This window comes from Numida meleagris, chromosome 1 (genome assembly GCF_002078875.1).
Source record: "Numida meleagris isolate 19003 breed g44 Domestic line chromosome 1, NumMel1.0, whole genome shotgun sequence".
Taxonomy (NCBI): domain Eukaryota; kingdom Metazoa; phylum Chordata; class Aves; order Galliformes; family Numididae; genus Numida; species Numida meleagris.
The window spans coordinates 130335452-130357132 of NC_034409.1; the positions used below are offsets into that span (position 1 = coordinate 130335452).

At 36.7% G+C, this 21681-nt stretch overlaps 1 protein-coding gene across 6 annotated transcripts in view; it reads right to left on the bottom strand.

The window, feature by feature from the left end:
• TSGA10 (testis specific 10) overlaps positions 1-21681 on the bottom strand; it is a 28039-nt gene that overhangs the window by 5300 nt on the left and 1058 nt on the right. For 2 of the 6 annotated variants that reach the window (XM_021412957.1, XM_021412962.1), the window contains exons 1-13: positions 21573-21676; positions 16731-16796; positions 15555-15755; positions 14939-15085; positions 14055-14228; positions 13809-13886; positions 11253-11362; positions 9745-9860; positions 7422-7576; positions 6141-6196; positions 5744-5912; positions 3806-3907; positions 2844-3029 (exon numbers count right to left, since the gene is read on the bottom strand). In XM_021412957.1, the coding sequence (XP_021268632.1) occupies positions 2844-3029; positions 3806-3907; positions 5744-5912; positions 6141-6196; positions 7422-7576; positions 9745-9860; positions 11253-11362; positions 13809-13886; positions 14055-14228; positions 14939-15085; positions 15555-15755; positions 16731-16796; positions 21573-21629 (1617 nt within the window). In that variant the 5' untranslated portion in view covers positions 21630-21676. Of the gene's footprint in view, positions 1-41; positions 1242-2843; positions 3030-3805; positions 3908-5743; positions 5913-6140; positions 6197-7421; positions 7577-9744; positions 9861-11252; positions 11363-13808; positions 13887-14054; positions 14229-14938; positions 15086-15554; positions 15756-16730; positions 16797-21572; positions 21677-21681 lie in introns of those variants that run through there. The other 4 variants (XM_021412949.1, XM_021412972.1, XM_021412982.1 and 1 more) reach the window with 4 other exon arrangements.

A 21681-nucleotide genomic window follows, 5' to 3' on the forward strand; every position in this document is an offset into this window, starting at 1 on the left:
TACAGTAACCGGGGAATTAACCCTTTAACTGCCCATACCTTACATGATGTAATGATGTGGAATACCGACAACAAAAAAATCACAAAACCATAACAAGAATTTTTGCCAAACTCTCCAGCTGCATTTCTGTATTTTCCTGTCCTGAAACTCTTGCTTCCCTCTGCAATCCCAGCAAGTCTCTTCACTGACAATTTCACAGAAGAATTCGGAAAGTCCTAGTCATGTTAAATCTCACAAAAGCTTCAGAGATGTGACATACACTGGAATCCTTCTCTATCAAAAGCATCACAGAGTATTCCACAATGATACAAAGATATCTTACAACACACTGAACTGGAACAAATAACCAACTATGAAATAGCAACTTTACTCATAGCATATAGAAACAGCATAAAGGTTAAAAGAGAATGCTGGAGGCCTGTAAAAGAATATGAAATTGTCTCAGCCGGAGCAGAGAACAGATAGGACAACAATAGAATTATACAGAAAATATCTGAATATTCTGAGTATGTATGATCAGTTTATCGGTCTTTTTAAAATTTTGCCTATTAAATATTGTGTGCTGAGTTTTTTTGGTTTTATGTTTTTGTTTTTTTTTTTAATCAAGGTAAACAGAAACTGATTTTCAAGGAAAACTAAGGAGAAACTATCAAAGACTGTTACTTCCTAAAACTGTCAAGCATTCTAATACCCATATCAAGTTTCTTTGCTAATAAACTACTCCAGCTATTCTGCCTACTAAGTGACTGAGTGTAAAATCCAAGACATCCATCAAGAAAACAATCAATAATATTACATCCTGACTTTTCAGTACTTAAAGTAAAACTTTATAAAGCAGTGGTAGTATAGATAGTACACAATATCCACACTCTGAAGAGTATGTTTCTGAGGTACGCTAAATTAATCATAAAAAAAAAGAGGCGCTGATCATCAGTAGAGCTTTCTTTGATCATTCTAGATCCCAAAGTAGTTTGAGATCCCTTAAAGTATAACATTAACATAACATTATTTTTCTAATTTATTTCACATACCCTCTCTGCCTTCTCTGATGTGGAAGTTAACTGCTGACTTAATACTTCTTTGCCTGCATCTAATTTAAGGCAAAGTTCTTGCACAGATGTGATATTTGCAAGTATAGAGACTCTCTCCTGATGTATGTTTTGAAGCTCTCCTTCCATTTTCACAAAAGACTTGCGTAAGGTAGAAAGCTGAGACTGATATGCTTCTTCTATTGTTAAATGCTATAACGAAGTAATATCAGATCATCAAAAGTGTATTGTAAAGAGATTATAAAACTGCTTCCAAAATCCTACAAAAACATCTCGATATTGTTGTGATGATTTTTAAGAGGCAGCAGTAGTTTATTCTGGAATAAATTTTAAAGTTATTTCTTTAAATAACTTCTGTATATAAAATTGCTTCTGGTAGCAAATTCAGCTACCAATGTTTCGAACTCTCTTCTTAGGATTCTGCTCTTTCTTCTGACCTATTAAGATTCAAAATTCTGACATGGGCCCCATTTGATTTCCAGATAGAACCTCTTATTTTAAAAATAAAATGTATTCTTGCATGTAGAAGAGCACTGAATGCTCAAATACTGTCAGCCATGTTCACGTTGCTGTCACCCATAAAATCAGGCATGACAAAGAGACGACAGAAGTTGTCTAAAACAAAGACTACGAGCCAGCAGCAGTAGTCTGACTAGAAGCATTCCAAATTTTGTGTATTTTAAAGGAACATAACCTATATTTCTCCCTTTTGAGAAATGCCTGTACCTTGGCCAGTCATACCTGTCCTGTATTCCCAGTCACTTTTAACCATTTAATTGTCAGCGTGACAGAGTGTGGAAGGTCAACAAAGGCAAAGGGAGCAAAGAGACCAAGCAAAAACTTCCTTGAAAGATTTCTTACGGCTGAGATGAAAAGAGGTGATTGTAGGGGGACTATGTTACATTAATTGGCTAAAAAAAAAAAAAAGCACCAGGGCACAACTAAGCACACATTAAGATTTCTGAATTAAAACTAGTGTGTTTAAGATACATGCCTTAACATAACTGCTACAAACCTGAACATGATATCCGTCTGGATTTCTGACTCCATTTTTTGACACGTGAAGAGGCCTGTTTATTCCCATAATTAATATCAGATGTGAGAAGGAGGTAGAAAGGTGAAATCTCTACCCATTTGAGGCTGGCTAGACAAACTAGGACCACGAGCCAGTTTCATTATATTAAAAATCTGCCACACAGATGTCCTGTACTGGTCTGCAGATCAGCTTCTCTTGACTATCTAATGGGCATGAGCAGCCTTCAATAGCCTCTGCGATATTTAGGAAGCAGAGATGATCTGCAGCAAACACAGCAACCCCAAACCAGAACACAGTTTATATGTTCATAGCAAATTTTCAAAGCCATTCTAAGCACTTCCCCTTAAATTCATTTTCAAGTAGGAAGTAGACCTCTGAGACACCTAAAGCGCTGGAAGGAAGGTTGAAAAGTTGGAAGCAAGAAAAACAAGGACTGGAATGTAACAGGTGACAAAGCACTAGGTATGTTTCAGGTATGCTGTGGAGTTCTGTGTGAGGTTATGCCCTCACTCATTTCATACATGACAGCTGTTTGTAACTTTTTTCCTTGAACTGTATTATTTCTAATTTTTTCCCCCCAAGTGTGATTTAATGGAATGCTAATTACATTATGAAATAACCTCCGTACACTTCACTGTAGCAACTATCTCTAAAATTCAAATAGAAGTGGTTTAAATCATAATTTTGAACAGCCGTAAGCTAAAAATACTGCCAGATAATTTCAAATGTTAACTATGAAAACAATGGTTTCAACTTACTCGTTCCATCCCTGTTTCAAGGGTCTTCATTTTCTCTTTCAACCTGCGGTTCTCAGATTCCACACTTTTTAATGCAAATCTAACAGAGTTACAATCTGCTTCTGCTTGATGGCACTTTGCTTCCCAACTTTCTCTTTGTTCACAGGCTTTGTGGTAATTCTCCAAAAGCTCACAGTTCTCTCTCTCCTAACACATAAAACTTGTTTAATATTTTACAGTATGCTTCTCAAAACAGGGATATTTACAGCTCTGCAGGTATGACATGGTATTGGGTGTTCTCTTTTTATTGAGAATATTGCCATTTAGTGAAAACATTGAGAGACTTCTCAGAACCAGTGTTTTGTTCCATAAGGCCACATTTTGATGCTCAAAAGACATCTGTTAAAAATGTCTCAATTAACACTAAAAATATGAAGTACAGTAATATATTGCAATTTTTTTTCTGTTAATCCCATACAGTAGCAGAGACAAAAGAGTCCTAAGACCCTGTATTATGCACTGAAGTTTTAAATTTAATAAACATACACACACATATATAAAACAGTGAAATATACTTCATTACTTGTCTACTGGAAAATCAGCTAAGAAAATACTTTCAAACTATTAAAACCGTAGTAGCTGAATATAAATGAGTTTTGGTAAGTGCTTCTATGGAAATATGGGTACAATTTATGGCCTCAAGTTGCCCCAGGGGAGATTTAGGCTGGACATTAGGAAATTCTACTTTTCTGAAAGAGTGGTCAGGTGCTGGAATGGGCTGCCCAGGGAGGTGGTTGAATCACCGTCCCTGGAGGTGTTCAAGAAACGTTTAGATATAGCGTTGGGAGACATGGTTTAGTGGGGTTATTGGTGGTAGGTGGATGGTTGGACTGGATGATCTTGTAGGTCTTTTCCAACCTAGCTAATTCTACGATTCTATGAATTTCAATTTTAGTTAGAACAGTTTTAATCCACGTACTCACTTTAGACTTAAGTACTCCCTTCAGCCTGACAATATCTGTGTTTGAATCCTGGGCTTTCAACTTCATGTCATTCTGGTACTTAGTTATTTTCATATGTAGCACCTGTGAAGAAAGATTTGTTTAATAAGGCTAAAGTATACTATTTGTACCTTGACAAAAATAAATAAATAGAATTTGTACACATCTGCAGCCTATGGCTTTAAAGTATGTTAAGTATCACATTATATATTAATAATCTTTTAAAAGGCTATATACAATATAAGCTATGCGGATTTCTACAAACATAATTTTGCATGTATCAAAAATACTTACCTTCTTTGACTTTAAAATAATACTGAATCTTCTTCAAATGAAGAAAAATGTAAATGAGAAAGTGTAGCCATTAGCTAGAAAAAGACAGATGGTTTCTTCAGCACCTAGGTGGTCAACAAGCAGTTCCCACTTTTTTGCATGGTATAATCCCCTTAAAGCTGCACTTTTGAAAATGCAGAAACCAAAAAAAAAAAAAAAAAAGAAGTAACTGACTAATCTCTTGATCAGGAAAAACAGAGCCACAAGCATCAGGAGAATGCACACAAGATATGGTAACTATTGCTTGAGAAACAGAAGAAAATGAGAAGAATTGCAGAAAGGTTTCTGGACGAGTCCATTATTATCTCCCTTCCTTGCAAACTGCTGTGAGAACACTCCAGTGCAAGAAGCAGTATGTGTGAAAAAAATACGTAGACTATGGAGAAACTCTCGTTCCTGTTGTGAAAAGTCCATGAGCTGCTGAGAATTCTGTGAACTTCTTCAGCCCGACTGAAGAAAGGGGAATGCTAATTGACATACTTGGAATTTCATCTATATTAATAGAAGAACCATGAGTAAACAATACATATTATGAAGACACATCCATTAAAAATTAGTTGATCACATGAGGCTAAGCTTTTTTGTTTCTAACTGCTTCTACAAGCATCCAGACATATTTCAAAGAGATCCATGAAGCTTTTGAAAGTAGATAGAAGTAACGGGTAGCTTTATTTTGTACCAGCTGACCACATCAGAAGCAATGGGGATTCTAAAAGATTCTGAATAAGGGTTCACTGGAGAGATGTCTTTCAGCAATCCATGTTTCTATTGACAGTCACTATCTATCTGTAGTGATTATAACATTTATAGAAGAGGAGAAAGTCAGGAAATAGAGAAGTATACTCAAAGAGGAAGATATTCTAAGCAGTTGAACAAGGACGGAGGAGAAAAAGTAAGCATAAGAAAACCCGAGTTCAGGTGAAAGTTTTAATAAAAAGAAGAAAAAATAGAACATTACACAATGATGACCTACTGCAAGTACTAAGCTTAACTTCTATCTGCTTGGAAAACATATTGATGTATGAACACTGTGTGTGCATGAGACGAGACTGTAGTCTAGATGTGTTAACTACTTTCCTGAGTAACTGTGTACAGATAAATAACACATTAGATATTTTAATGTATGATAATCAGATATTGACATTATTTTTTACCCAAAAGCCCCTTTAAAGTACAGTAAATACAATCCTATTAATAAAGTTGTGTACCTTAATAAATGTGCACTGTGTTCAAATACATAAGCTTGTACGTGCTCTGAGCCAGTCACAGCACGGTACAACAAATACCTGCTGCCTCCTTTACAGTACTTTTCAGTGTAAGCAGTGGTTATAACTGCCACAATTATTTTTACAAAAAGGCCAGAAACAAAAGTGTTGAGCAGCTGTTCCTGGAGATGAACATCCAAACCATTATACAAGAACAGCTGAGCTTCTTTATACAAGTGACCAAAGCAGTAAGTGAAAAAATCAGTTTGAAAAATGAGCTTAAAAGCTAGTTAGCAGCTTTATGCTAGGCCCAACAATTCTATGCACTACTAGAAAAACACTCGATATTCTTTTTAGTCAAAATTTTTCTATCCTGATATACCTGATTTTCGTGCTTAGTATTAGAAAGATGCTCTTGTAACCTGTCCTTCTCCTGAGCTAATGATTCTCTGTCCTTCTTAGTCTGTGTGAGTTCTTTGTTGGTTTCTTGCAGCTGTTGACGCAAACTGTTGATATCTTTCTCACAGATACAGAGCGCTTCAGCAGATTTTCTATGTAGCAAATAATAAATACTTCAGGTGTGACAATACTGCCCAACCTATTAAAAATGATAGCTTTCCAGTGGTTAAGTTTGTAAGTTGTGAAACAAATCTGTAACATTTTAATATTTAATAGAGTAGAAAAAAAATTTCTACATTAGCACATCCTACGATCAATTTTTTGAGTTAATGCTATACATTAATCAAAATTTAATTATGATCTTGAAATTTTATCCTTACTGTTTAGAACGCTCCAAATCAGACATCAGAATCTTCAAATCTGAAATGGTTTTCTCCTTAAAAAGAAATACAAAATTAACACAAACTCCTCACTGCTCTAATTTCCTTTCATTCAGTTAATTGATTAATGCAAAGTGAATTCTGATTTTCAACATTTCACCATGTACTGTTTAGAGCTGAAAATTCTGATAACCTACTTTGGCAAATAAAGGAATAAACATTCTTATCTTCTGCAGAATGTAACGACTTTAATTAAATTTCTTAATCCTTTGTGGTTCTAAAGGTAGCATTTGTCTCATTCTCCCAAAAGTAAATGATGTCGTCTGTCTACTAGATAAGGTATCACAGTTTTTCAACAATTAATAGACTACCAGAGTTTGGTAGTTTTTAACTGATAAAACAAGAACTCTGTCACTGTATTTTCATTAAAAAAAAAAAAGCTAGCACAAATTATATCACTTCACTCCACTGTCTTTGCATACAGATATTACAAGGAGTATAGATAGGCTAAGGAAATGTTTTCCCCTGGAAACCCAAGAGATATGAGATACAGCCATTTCTTCTGCAAAATAGGCACCATTTACAATTTTCAGTCTTTAATATGTGGAGTCATTTTTTATAGCAAGATGATTATAGCCTGTCTTACAATATTCTTTCTTCAATATTTTGTTAAAAGCATTGCAACTTCTTGAGTTAACAATCACAACATTTATGAAGTACCTTATTTAGTGTATTCTAAGTCAATATCAAGATAACTTAGGCTGAAGTGAAAAACGTTTCAGACCTAAGCAGCTTCTTTATATAAAGACTGAAATCACACTATGCAAGAAACTGATGCATTTAGCTTCGGTAAACTAATACCTTAAAGTGAAAAAGATATAATTCAAATGCAACATCAATGATAAGAAAAGCAGTATTACTTGGCACTGTATCTTAAACATTAATGGGTGTTGGGGAAGAATTCAGGCTAAATGTTATGATAAATAAAATATTTGATTAGCTAATTTACTTTTCTTCACCTGAGGAAAGTAAAGTCTCCTCTCTTGATAAATATAAACTATGCAAAAAGCCAAACATGAGGGGTTCAGCATGGCTCAAACCCACTGCTGTTGAAGTTAACACAAATTTTATCGTCTTGAAACTGAAGCAGAACTAGGTCAGCACAGAGCACTGCTGTAGATAGCATTATAAGAGAGTTATGATGACCCCAACAGATCCTTCCTCTATTTCATCTCTTGTGATTTTACAACTTATTCTGATTATTTACATGTTAGAACATACTTTAATCTTCAGGTTTTCCTCAGAAGTGGCGGTCTTCTCTCTTTCTTCTTCCACACACTCTTGCAAAGTTTTCTTCTCTTTACCAAGCTGCACAATTGTTTCTTTCAAAGCACAGATCTTCTCTTCTTGTGCAAAACTTTGTTTTGAAAAGTCATCTGAACACAATCAGAGAGATCTCATTTTTATAAATTCAACTCATTCAAGATAAAAACTTTTTTAATACACTTCTGAAGCATAAAAGAACATGACAAAAGCTTCTCTTCAAGAAAATACCGAAGCATATGCATTTTCAGAAACACAGGTAATCCCAATGATACTTGTAGAACTTCATTCTTCTTTCAAGGCCTTAAATTACATGGCTCAAAAAAAAAATCTCTCCCTAAACGGCTAATGTTTAGGTAATTCAAATAACTCTATTGGGTATTTTAAAAATAAATGGCTTAAACAGAATTACCATAAACAGAAGCCACATGAAGGCTATGACCTGGAATGGCTCACATGAAATAAAAGAGATGGATATCCCGATATTAGACAGTTTTTCAGAAACAGACCTTTATTTATAAGAACTTTACATACAATAGTTTTTTAAAAAATAATTTAAAAAATTCAAGGTCACTTACAAAATTCAAAGCTATTAATGAAAAAAAGCAGTTAATCTACTTACTAGAAAATCGAATTTGAAAAGATCTCTTTCCCTGTCTTTATTCCGCTAACAAATTGCTACACATTGCATTTACCTTTAAGTGGTCAGAGAATTAATCCTTATACGAGGCGCATGTGCTGCATTCACAGGGGAAAACTACAGGAATTCTTGTTATGGTGAAATTTACATCTCATAAAAAGCATGCAGGTTGCAAATTGCTTCATAAATGTCAGTGTAACTGGGCACATTGAATGATACTTATTAAGTACTTCCAGGAGACAAAATATCCAAAGTGAAATCATATATAGGCCAGTCTTTCAAAGACATCATACCCATACATTCACCTTCCAGTTTGTGTCCACAAAAACTCTCCCTATTTTAATACCCAAGATGAAAGACACTCAGATTTCCACATCCTTATGAATCTAAACCACAACATGTTTCAGTCAGATAATTGGAGGCCTTAGATGCGAGATTCTGAAAAGTCTCCGTCCAGCTTTCAAGAACTAAAAGGCTTTAAACGCGCTTAATTTGGACACATTTCCTGGGAATGATTTAAACAAGCAACAACACACAGGCAGATCCCCCATCAAACATTAAGTCGGTACTTCAGTACACCAGGGATCTAGAACTTTTTAACGAGATATGTAGACTTTTTTTTCCCCAAGATTCTCAGGAGTGGCTTAAACACCTTAGCCAAAGCATTCAAAAATTTAAATTTACTTTGAAGGAAATGCTTATTCAAAGGTTCAGATCTGAATAATTGGAGTTTAAAAGTTGTAAGTAATCACAGAATCACAGAACTGTAGTGGTTGGAAGGGACCTCTAGAGATCATTGAGTCCAACCCCCCTGCCAAAGCAGGCCCCCTACAGCAGGCTGCACAGGAAGGTGTCCAGGCAGGTCTTGAACATCTCCAGAGAAGGAGACTCCACAGCCTCCCTGGGCAGCCTGTTCCAGGGCTCTGTCACCTTCACTGTCAAGAAGTTCCTTCACATATTGGTGCGGAACTTCTTATGCTCAAGTTGATGGCCATTTCCCCTTGTCCCGTCCTCACAGATATGAAAATTGAAAAAGAATAATGAAAAAGAAGATATTTTAATAGCTATATTTTCCATTCACAAATTCACTGCTGCATTTAACAATACATCATGTCAACTGTATCTATAGAAAAAAATAAAAGACTTCAGACACGATGCATTTGTACTTCTGGAAGCGGTAACCCATTAATTGGCACACTAGGAATAATTCTTATATCCACTTCCTTTACTCCCATAACAGAAAAAGGGTACAACATTCGATATAGAACATACCCTACAAAAGATGTTCTCCTGATAACATCATCATCTACTGATGCTGAGAGGTACAACCACCAGCTTAGTGGATCATAAATACAACTGACATGCTCAGACACTTCACATTAATACCAACATACATTGTTCTAACAGTGGTATTTGTAGCGATCAAAACTTAGTTGCAAGAGCTTTATTTATATCATTTTAAAAATCAAAAACCTTCCAACAATGAAAGAAAACTGACTTTTTACATGAAACGTTAAAGCTATCAAAAGTCTATTTATTTGTTTTCAATAATTTTGTTCTCTCTACACATTAGAAACAAAAGAAAAAGTTGCAACATCATTACCCAATTGAATTTTATTGGAAAAACTGTACGTCACTCACCGATTTTTTCATTTAAAAGTCTAATTTTCTCTTCATTAAGTTCCATTTCATATTTTTTCTTAACAAGGCTTCTCTCTGCCTCTGAAAGAATCTGCTCCGTCTTTTCATTCTTTAGACTAAAAAAGAAGAGAACTCAGACATTCATATAGGATTTAATTCCTTTTTGAAATGGCACTGAAATGACTAAAATGGCAAAAGTTAAGTAAAAGCAAGATACTTCTGTTTATTTTAGACTATTCAGGATAGTTTATAAGTGTTAACCTTAATCTCTAGTATTGGAGTCCAAATACTGTTATAAAAAAATCACAGGAAAGTAAGAAGAATTTTTTTTTTTTTACAACGGAGGAACCAAAAATTATAAAAAATGATTACAATAAAAATCTTTACTTAAAACACACATTGGAATGCTTGACCTATTTCAAGTTATGTCCAAGTTGCATTCAAATCATATATTAATAATTGAAGAAACCAAAGAGAACAATTAACATTGTTTTAGAGGCGAAGAAAGATATTTTAGTAGTAGCAACTAATCTTCAAGAACTCAGTTTTTACAGTATTCATAAAGCTGACAACTTGTAAAAAAACAGCAGCAACACAGGACAGGTTTTGTCAAAGGAGTTCACGTTACTTTTGAAATAGCCGTATTCTTAGAAAGGTATTGTGGGTCAGCACATCGTTCCCATCAATTAAAATCAAACAACAAAAAAACCCGCATCAGCTATGCATCACCTACACCAGTCACTTTCAGTTACATGTGGGTTTAGGAGAGTATTTGCCTAACAGAATTACATCTTATGAAATACAAGAAAAAAAAAAGTCACTGTCTCTTCTGCTGCGGTCTGTTCACCCTGTAGCCTAGTTCAGCCTGTGATCTATTCCTTCTCTCTCTGCTCAAATTTCTCATGTGCTTGATTTTCCTCTCCCGTCAGTAAATGGTCCTTTTCATCATGAACTCACTGACCTATGCTTTCTTCCCTACAGCTCCACTTGAGCCTAGTCCCACTGCATGTTTCTGAACATGGTTAGGAACTCCCGTCGAGGAGCAGTCGATACCAAAACCCTATGCAAGGCTTCAGTTTTATTTCTGCTCCTGAAAAAACTACAGGACTAAGAAATGGATGTTTGAATCTAACTGAACACATTACACTCACTAGTTTGTTTTTGTTTTCTTGCCTCTTTAAAAACAACAGCAACAAATGAAAATGATTTTCATACGTTTGTAATTAATATGTAATTCATCAGAACACATCAATTACTACAGCTTCTAATAGAAAGTTCCTAATATAAGCCACTTTGCTTTTTCACTGAAGATGGTTTTAAGCATATCATAATATCAACAAATCAACATTTTACATATAAATAAGCAATGAGGAAAAACATTTAATTCCAAAAAGAAAGATGTCTCACAAGCACAACTGTCATCAGTTCCCTTCCCTTTGAGCTAAATGAAACCCAAAAAACATAGGTTGACATTACTCACACTAATGCAATGATATACTTTCACTTACCTCAGTGAAATATATTCAGTTTTCTGGTGGCTCAGTTCTGTTTCCAGAGAATTGATGTGTTCTTTCATTAGAGCCACCCTGAACATCTGCTCTAACCGTTCGCTATCTAACTATAAATATAATTAAACATTAATTAAACAGGAAAAGCTGGAATAAAAAGCTGATTTACATATAGGTGCTTGCCTATGTATTCAAATTCTACTCTATTTTTAAAACAAATCTTTTACTGAAGGAGAAATCTCCAAGTTTACTCAGATCCTCCCAGGACAAAAAGCTGAAATTTGAAGTACAATCAGATTCAGTATTTCAGATCCCTGGAATGTTTTGATTTATTAATGTAAAATTTTTTGTTGGTAAATAGGTGGAAGGGCAAAAACATTTGCCATTGATCAGCCTTAAAGATTTCAGTCACAGAAAACACGACTATAGTTTTATGAAGAGAGAAATCACAGTTTAAGTTGCAACAGCACCAATGATGGATTTAGGCTTCTATTAAGGTATACAGCTATGCTGATAACTGGGCAGAGAAGTCACTCTAAAGCACTTCCATTAAGCACTATATGACAAAGTGACCGCTATGAGGCCTTTAAGTCTGTGCCTAGAACAATAACAGATCTGTCACAGGAAGTTTTCCTTAGGCTCCTGCAAAGCTAGTTGGGAATGTCCAGTTTAAGGAAAGATGTATTTGATTACTAAAATGTTCACATTTTAAATTCAAAGAATTATCCTTTCTAAATGATTTGAAAGAGCTCTTTTAAGGTAAAATATCCTCACGTCATGCCTCTCCTAATCTACTAATTCCTTCAGTACTGATTTCTGTGTTACTACAAGACACGTCAGACTGCTGAAAAGCAAGTCAGTTAGCTCTTAGCATATGGTGACTTTCTCAATATTACTGCCATAAATTTCATATTAAAGTATAACACCCTCAAAGGATATCAAATAAACTGAAGAAATAAGATAAGTACCTAAAACAAGACTATTCCTGATATTCAGCATGCTTCATACATCAAGTGTGTGATTAAAGCTGATTTACTACTCAGAGTAGTCAGGGGATTCTTTATTACAACTGCGTTCAATTTCATATTATAATCCTTAGAACTGTACTTACAAGCTTGGTACAAATTAAGAGACTGAAAGGGTAAAATGCAAATGAGCTAAAATCTATAACCACAAGATCTAGGAGAAAGAGGCACTATATAAATCAATGCTTACCTATTTTAAATCAAGTTTTACTAAGACTGTATACACACTCAAGAATGGTATTCATTTTATTAATGCTTTCCTTTTCTATTTTTATCTATTAGCTAACAACTGCACATGTAAGTAACTTATATTGGAGAAAACAGTATAATTACATTTTCTTTTGGAGCATCAAGTCTTAGTAACATGCAACCATAAGACAATGCAGGTTGGAAGGCAGTCTCCAGTTTAAAGCCCTGTATAAAGAAGCTCTGAGGTCAGCTTGCTCAGGGTTTTGTCCAATCAGGTCTTGAAAATCTCAAAGGCTGGAGACTGCTTCACTGCTGACAGTCCTCATGGGGAAAAAGTGCTTCCCTGTATTCAGACTGAGCAATTTTTGTTCCGACTTATGACCGTTGCTCCTCAGTCTCCCAGCAGTCACTGCTGTGAAGTCTCACTCTGATTAAATGGTGACTACCAGCAGGTAGCACTTGGGTCCCCTCCGAAGCCACTCTACTTCAGGCTGAGCATGCCCAGCTGCCCCAGCCTCCTTGCACAGGGCAAGTACTCCAGCCCTGACTATCTTTAGAGCTCTCTCTGAAGATAGCCACACCAGTTTGGCAATCTTTCTTGTACTGGGATGGCAAAACTGGATGCAGTATTCCAGGTGAGATCTAATGAGCTGTCAGTAAAGGAGGACAATCACTTCCATTAAGCTACTGGCTGTATCATCCTCACACAGCCTACTATACGCTTGGCCTTCTCTACTATCATAGTACACTGCTGGCTCATGCACAACTTTGCTGTGACCCAGGACCTCCAGGGCTGATTCAGCAGAGCTGCTCCCAAACCCATTAGTCCCTAGCTCATATTAGTGCCAGGGATTCTTCTTCCCAAATTCAGGACTTGGCATTAATCCTTGTTTCATGGGGATGTTTGAATAAGGTTAGTGTTGGCCATTCTTTCCGCTTGCCTCGGTCCCTGTGGATGACAGCCCCGCTCTTCAGTATATCAACTATTTTCCCCAATTTGGGGAAATCTGCAAGCTTTATGTTGCCTCCTTCAGGTCACTGATAAAGACCTTAAACAGAACAGGCCTCAGACCAGTCCCATGTGGTGATCCATGCTACCAGCCTTCAGGCTGTGCCTGACCATCCAGATTTTTGTCTGTCTAGCTACTCATCCATCCAGACCCCAACACCCTCAACACCTGGATATAAAGACACTTCGGGTAACAGTATCAAAAGTTTTGCGACAGTCTATACAAATGACATCCGCTGTTCTCCTCCCCTTACTTCATTCAAGGTTGGCCCCGCAGTTTTAATGATAAATATCACCTGTATGGCATTTACAATTATTTAAATAATGACTTACATTTTGAATAGTAGTTTCTAGCTCTTCAATTCTCTGCTGCAAATGAGCTTTCTCATTAAATGCAGTCTCTTGGGAAATCTGTGTCAAATAACAACAAAATCACATATAGAATAAATCTGAACTCATCGCAGACATACAATGCAATTAACTCTCAGTACTAGAATAGGATGCTTTAGCAACTTTAACTCCAGTACTAAGTAATTTTCTTGTTAAAATAAGCTTGAGTGAAAAAAAAAAAACTTAAACCTTCAGCTGCTCCCTGAGACTGTCACGTTCTGTAGTCATCCTTTGGAAATCTGACAGTGCTGTATCCCTTTCTGTCTCCACAAGCTTTAACATCGCTTGAGCTGACACAGTACTTTCTGGAGTCCTGGGACATTTGATGACTTCCCGACGAAGTCGGGAAATCTTTTCCCGTGCCTGTTTTTTAAAATAGCAGTACACCAGAAATATGGAAATAACGTAACATGAAACTGTGTACATAAACCAGGGACTCATTACAGAATTTCAGTTAGCACTGCTCAATGGAATAAATAGATTTGCATTCTATAAAGTAATCATCAGTGAAAAAGAAATATTCATTATCTTTTTAGTAGGTCAAAATAACAGCGCACTACAGTAGCACATCGCAGCAGATTTGGTTTTCAACAATTAAATAGGTTCATTGAAGAGAATAAAGATCCCAACCAATAACACTCAAGAGACTTCTCAGTAATATTGTAAAATCAAACTATTTCAGTGTTTGGCAAAACTATTTTTGTTTGATACTTCAATAGTGTAAAATACAGTGTGCAAAAAAAAAATCTGATGTGAACTATGTTTAGTAATAAGGAATTACTGATAATGCAGAGCATCCCAGAAACCACACAATACCAAAGATGAAACAATGACTTATATGTATATGCTTTTCCTCAGGAAAGCATTCTTAACTCAGGACAGCACGTACAAGCTTGTATTTAAATGACAAATTCACAACTGACAGAACTTTGAAAGAATTTTTTAAACAAGTATTCTACAGTTTTAGTTTAAAGGGTTTTTTTTTTAATAATTTTAAACAGAAAAATAGGATTTTTTTCTTTTACATCACCCTAAGTTATTTTAATTAACCACAGAAAGATAAATTAAGTTACCTGTTCGTAAAAACTGGCAATTCTGTCTCTCTCAGCTGCTAAAACTTTGGAGGTATCCTGAATTTCTGCCAGATGGTGCCTGTATTTTTTCAGTGTTGACTCAAGTTCTCTCAAATTGATCAAAACATCCGGATCAGAACTCAATCCCTTAAATAAATAATGTAATATGAAGTAGAGAAACCAAATTTGATATGCTTTCTTATATCTGCTTCGGAAATTTCCACAAAAGATAAAACTAGGCTTTGACCTAAGAACCTCTAGACAAACAAAACTCTACACACACAATCCTTAGTATTAGAGAACAGATATAAGCACTATTTTAGAAAATAAACTTTTCTTTTGAGCAGCAAATGTCCATCACAAATGGCACTGACGAACAGGTGAAAAAATAATTCGTATGTAACCAGTTGTAAATAACCACTGAAAGTGATACATGTGCATTCTGCGTAAAGTACAAGTTAACTCCACATTATTTGTTTGTTCCCATCACATGTATTCTTCTGTTTATGATCAGTTTTTTCTTCCTGGTAATTATAGCTCTGGTAAGTTGGCATTATACATATTGGTTTATCTAAAGAATGCGCTCCTCCTGTTGCAAAGTGTTTTCCAAGCTCACCTGGGTGTGTGGGGTTTCTTTTGACATGCTGCCCCGAGAAGAACTACACTTAGGACTTGAAGATGCGCTTCTAAATACCCTCAGCAAATTCTCAGTCTTGCCTTTATAGTAGTCTCTGTCCTCTTCCAATGTCTTAATAAACGTGTCAAGCCTGGAAGGCGATTTCCCTTGGCTTATTTCGTCTTCTGTTTGCAAAATAACCTGCATGTGCAAAAACAAGATGATTCACTCATTGAAACAGAACTTTTCTAGAGAAAGACACCTCAATGTGAAATGGACAAACATACTCTTCAACAATGAAGCGGAAGCAGATATATAATTAAAAATAAATATCTATTGAATAATTTTAAGTGACTTCCGAATGTCTGCATTTCCCTTTTTGTTAAATTGTTCTCAAATTCCAACTTCCCTGCTGAAGAGTCATCACCATTCATGGGTAATTGAGCATGTAAGAGTACATGCTAGTAAGATCTACATGGCCAGATTTTGTCTTTGGTTCTTGTTGCTGTTTTGTTTAGTATTGCTTGCTTGCTTGTTTGAGGGGGGGTTCTTTGTAGGATTGTGGTATAAACTCAAATATTTTATACAGGAAAGGAAAAAACAATTCCTTTCCTCCACACTCCCTCCATCACCACCACAACTGAAATTTCAGACAAATCTTAAAACTACATAAATTAAATACAAATTTGGCAACCAAAAAAAAAAATCCCTATGAATTCATACTTAAGAATCCTCTTAATATTTCAAATTTTAATTTGATATGTTGTATCTGTCACTGGCAAATATTTCTACAACATGGTAGAAACATCTAAATGTTCCAACAGTATAACATCTTAAGCCAGACAGAATAATAAAATAAAAACGTCAAAGAAGAATGTTGCTTCTTTCTGTTTCATAAATGATTTGCAAGGTATTCAAAGCAGTTCAATGCCATTTTGTAAAAAAAGCCATTAAAATTCTCAAAAGCAAAATCATTACAGGTTAGCTCCAAAACAGAAATGGATTTCCATCCATCCAGCAACCGCATGACGAATGAGAACAGTTTTATCTATTCTATAACTTGTCTGTTATCAGTGAAACAAGGCAAGTGAAATTAACTTGTTGAAGCATTAATTTAATGTGGAAATTAACCGATTCCATAGCTACATATGTATTAAGAATACATGTTTAACTCACAGATTTTAATGTTTCCACTGTGTGTTCCAGCTTCTTTATGTTGTTCTGCTGGTGTTGAATTTGAGTCTACCATAAAAATTGAAAGAGATGCATTCATGTTTTACATTCTCTAGTGCAAATCTGGCATTTTCGCTCAACTCTTCTAGTCCAAAGGAACATTTTGTACATGCTGTCTAATTTAAATAGGCTGAAAACATGCTATTTACCAACAATACATTTAATCTAGCGGGGAATCAGTTAAAAGTTTTATCTTCAGTTGCAATCCAGGATGCAGAAAAACAGTAACAGTCAAGTTACTCTCAGGTCAAAAAATGAAAAAGGAAGCATGGGATACCTTTTCTCAGAATTATTTTACCAGGAAACTTTCAAATTCAGGGACAGTCTGACTATAGCTATGTGCTAAAGAATTAAGTGTGTAGTTACACTAATGACAAACTATGACAATGACAAATATCCTTTCTGCCACCTGAACACTACACTAAATCATGTTATTATTTTATTATTAATTGCATGCCCACAAATACAATTTGCCACTATTCTATGAAATCAAGTGCAATCTGCAATGAAATCACATTCTATCCGACTGCAAATGTGATTTTAATCCTTGAACCATTTCTCACTTGAAAAACATGGCAGTGGCCAGAACCTACTCTTTCCTCATCCTAGCAAATGTACTTGAAAGCAGAGATGAAAGCTAGGATTTCAGCTCCAAGAGTAAAAACAAATAAAAAGCCAACAGTTCCCCATAATAGTAGCAAATAACACAAAAATATCACTATGTAATATTAATTCTAAGAAGCAGATAGCTTTGCTTCCTCAAGTTCCTTATCAGTGGTGTCCAGTAACAATTTGTTTTCCTTTTCCAGCTGCTCAGATAGTTTGGCAATTACAGCAAGTTCTTTACACATGTAATCATTTTTACAGGTCAACTTAACCACTTGTCTTTCAGCCATTTGCTGCTTATCAAGCAGTTGTAGGACATGTTGCCTTAGCTCATGGCTTATCTTGTTCAGATTTTCAGTCTATGAGGACAAGGAGGAATAAGATATTTTACTTCATCTTCAAGGAGCTGCAGGGAAAATTTCAAAAGAAAAGGCCTGCTCTCAAGTTTCTGACAGCCCAACTTACCGTGGTTCTGTCAGACTTTAGGAGAGCCCTTCAGTTATCCTCTCTGAAATGGGCCCATACCCTTCATACACACTGAAGGCCAAAAAAAATGTAGCAGATCAATTACTAATAATAATTCAACAATTAAGAAATATCGGATTCATTATTTTCCCAAAAAAATGTAGTCTTCAAGAAAAAATCATGATAAATATATGGCCTTTTCTAAGAAACTTGAGTTGCCATTCCATTTTGGCAAATATCAACTTATCTTTAACATCTCAGTTTAATGGAGCATCACTTCCTTATTCTGCTTTTCAATTTTCTGAATCCTCAGATTTCTAAAATTTCACTCTAATCGAGGTATGCATACATTGTGATGCAGAAAGTCCCTTGTTTACACAGTCTGTTCCTGTAACGCATGAAAAGATCAGTATCTCAAAACCGAGTTCTGTGTTCAAGTTCCCTTGAATCGAAGAGTTTTCTTCAAGTACTGCTAGCAAAAAAAGCCAACATTTTTCATTGTTTAAGAAGATGTGAAAGATGATTTGTGGAAAAAAGCGTTCTGGATGGACTGTTTCCCGTGACATTCTGTAGCTTTTAATTTTACCGCTTCTGTTCAATGGCTGTGCAAATACACTAAGGGAAAGGACTGCTGATCCCTTATGGCTTTATAGACTCAAAACCCAATACCACACAATTAACAAAGTCACATCACCAACGAAAATCGTAAATTACAAAAAATTTTTGTTCCTATCATGCCTTTGCACTCTGTTCTAGTTCACAGCAGCCTGTTCAGCAACATAAACCAGGGAGAATGGTACCAGTTATTTACTTCCTAGACACAAAAGGATGGAGAAAAGCATTTTTTGTATTTTTGCAGTAACAAAATAGAAGAAATATATCTTAAATAGAAACACAGACATATTATCTCCATCTATCAGCATCTTCTCAAACACAGAGCATGGCCAGAAACACTTGTAAATGTTCAAATTCTGTACAGAACACAGGGATATGAAGATATTTATCATCAGCTCCTAGTGCTGCAGCCTATGATTCCTCAGAAATCAACAAACACTCTGGAATAGACTGCTCTCTGGCAACTTTCTGAGAACAACCATGATAAAGTAAGGTCACTGGAGCAAGTCAATGAGACATGAAAGAGCTAATGAGACAGGGAGAGAAGCAAGCACACTAGTGCCTGGCAGTGCTATTCAATACCTGCCAGCCTGCTACAACTCTAACAGAAAAAGCCCACAGATCTAACAATAGAAGACAAACACTCAATCATTCACCAGCAGGAAGTTCACAACAGCTTCTGTCCCTAGTTAGGTTCAGGAGTCTCAAGAGAATTTAGGGCAGCTGTGCTATTTCACTACCGTATAAAACTTCACCTCACTCAAATTTCAGTCACCAACTATCAGTCTGACCGTTAGCCTCAAAGTGTTTTAAGCAACAATTTAAGCGACGGTTTAGTCAAGGAATGAGATCCAGCTGACTTTATCTTGAGTATCTACAAAGAGATCTCTAAAATGGAATTTGCATGATCCATTTTAGATACTCATCCTAAAATTAATCATGCCCTAGGAGTATTTGTTTCTTTTCTCCAACAATGACGACAGCTTGGACATCCATATTACAGCCATAATCACCACTGATGTGTCAAATTAGATGAGATGGATCCTATCCTAACATTCTGTTCTCTCTGAGAGATACTAGACAACTTTGCTAGTCTTTCAAGAAAGGGAAGAGAAAAAGATCACAGCGATTTGCAAGTTATTAGTACCTCAGTATCTCACTGTGCACTAAGGACTCAAATTTACAGATAGAATATGTGGTATTTGGTCCCTCACAATACCACTCTTACTCAACCTGTGGAAAAAGAACTTTTTGGAAGAAAAAAGAAATAAGATTTTTTATTTCCAAAAATAGCTATTATTTGCGCTTGCCTCAAAGCAGTACAATTTAACTACCACTATCCAACCACAAGCATGCAAAACCTCCACCATACCTCAACTATTCACATTCAGTTATTTAATTCAAAAAGACCTACAGAAGCAACTGAATATGCAGAACATATTCAGGCTCCTCTTCACATTTTGAAGGTCCTCCTTCACAAATCCATGACTACTCCCAGTCACCTTTTTGTCTTCAATATATTTCAAAATGCTTTCCAAGATTATTTGCTCCATATCTTCCTACTGATAGGGACTGACCAGCCTATAACAGTTCTCCAGACTCTCCTTTCCACCCTTTCTGAAAGCATGAGATGAGATGCATCCAGTTAGGTCCCATGGACTAGCATATGTCCAGATAGTTTAAATGTTCCCCAATCCTCTTTCATTAAGGAAAAGTCTTCCTCACTCCACAATTTCCCCTGATCTCAGAGACCTAAGATTCCCAAATGAAGGTCTTTCCAGTAAAGACAGAGGCAGAGAAGACATTGAATACTTCAGACTTTTTTCTGTACTTGGTCACCAAGTCACCCACCCTATTTAACTGCGAGCACATTTTCTGCAGCTTCCTTATGCTAATGTGTCTTTGGAAGCCCTTCTTGTTGCCCTCCACATTCCTCGTCAGATTCAGCACCAAATGGGCTTTGGTTTTCTTAACTCCATCTTTGCATACTTGGACAGCATCTCTATACGCCTCCCTGGTCACCCTATCCCTCTTCCACCTCTTGCATGCTTCCTTTTTTTTTTTGTTTCAGATTTGTCAGGAGCTCCCTGTTTATCCATGAGCCCTCCTGCCCTCTTGCCTGATTTCCTACTCATATGCATGGACCATTTTGGAGCTTGGAAAAGACAAGCCCTGAAAATCGACCAAATCTCTTGCACCACTCATACTAAGAACAGTCTACCAGGGGAGTCTTCCAAGCTGATCTTGGAACAAGTCAAAGTCTTTCTAAGTTTAGATTTTCATCGTTCTTTTTGCCTTGTTCCTGCCTCTCACAACCCTGAAGTCTGCACTGAAGTCAATCTTCACATCTTGTACCAGTTCCTCCTTGCTTGTAAGCAGAGAGCCTCCCTGCACTGGCTTCTCGATCTCCCATTCTGTGAAGTGTGGTGATCACACCACACTTCACAAACCTCCAGGACTGCTTGTGGCCTGCTGTGTTGTTCCTGCAGCAGACATCAAGGCAGTTACAGTCTGCCACGAGCACCAGGACCTGCAAACATCAGGCTTCTTTCCAGTAGCCCAGTGAGCAGCCTAATGGCCAACCGTCCAAAGTTGGGCTGCTCCACAAAGTGTTATTTAACAAATGCTTGAAGGTGAACCTTGTTGATTGCGTAAAAACAGCAGTAGTATTTCCAAAGCCTTAATATTGCTTGCATATTGCAAAACATGCTGTTTCCTTTAAAAACAAAGTGTAACTGTGTGCTTATACATAAAATTAAAGCAGCGTGGCATGTATGTGGATTTTACTCTTGACTACTGAGTTCAGACATTTCATTGAACAACACTGAGTGCATGGGAATAAGCATACAATAAACACAATGGCACACAGTCGGACACTACAAAACTGAACGCCATCATCTGAAAACCGACTGCATCCCTAAGGAAACAGGGAGCAACCCCAGCCTCTCCAGGCCTCCCTCCGGTCGCCAAGGTGCCACCAAGCGGCTCGGGCTCTTCCCTGCCCTCCGCCCTCCAACAACCATCGCCCCGGCCGCCCCACGTACGCCTGTCCCGCGCCGCGCCGGGCTCGCGCTAGAGCGAGCCCCGCCGAGTGTCTACCTCCAGGCGAGCCTCCGCCCTCCCCCTCCGCCGCCCCGGGGACCGCCGGGCACTCATGGCGGCTGCCCGGGCAGTGTGAGGCGCCCGTGCCCTCAGCCCTTGGCGCTCA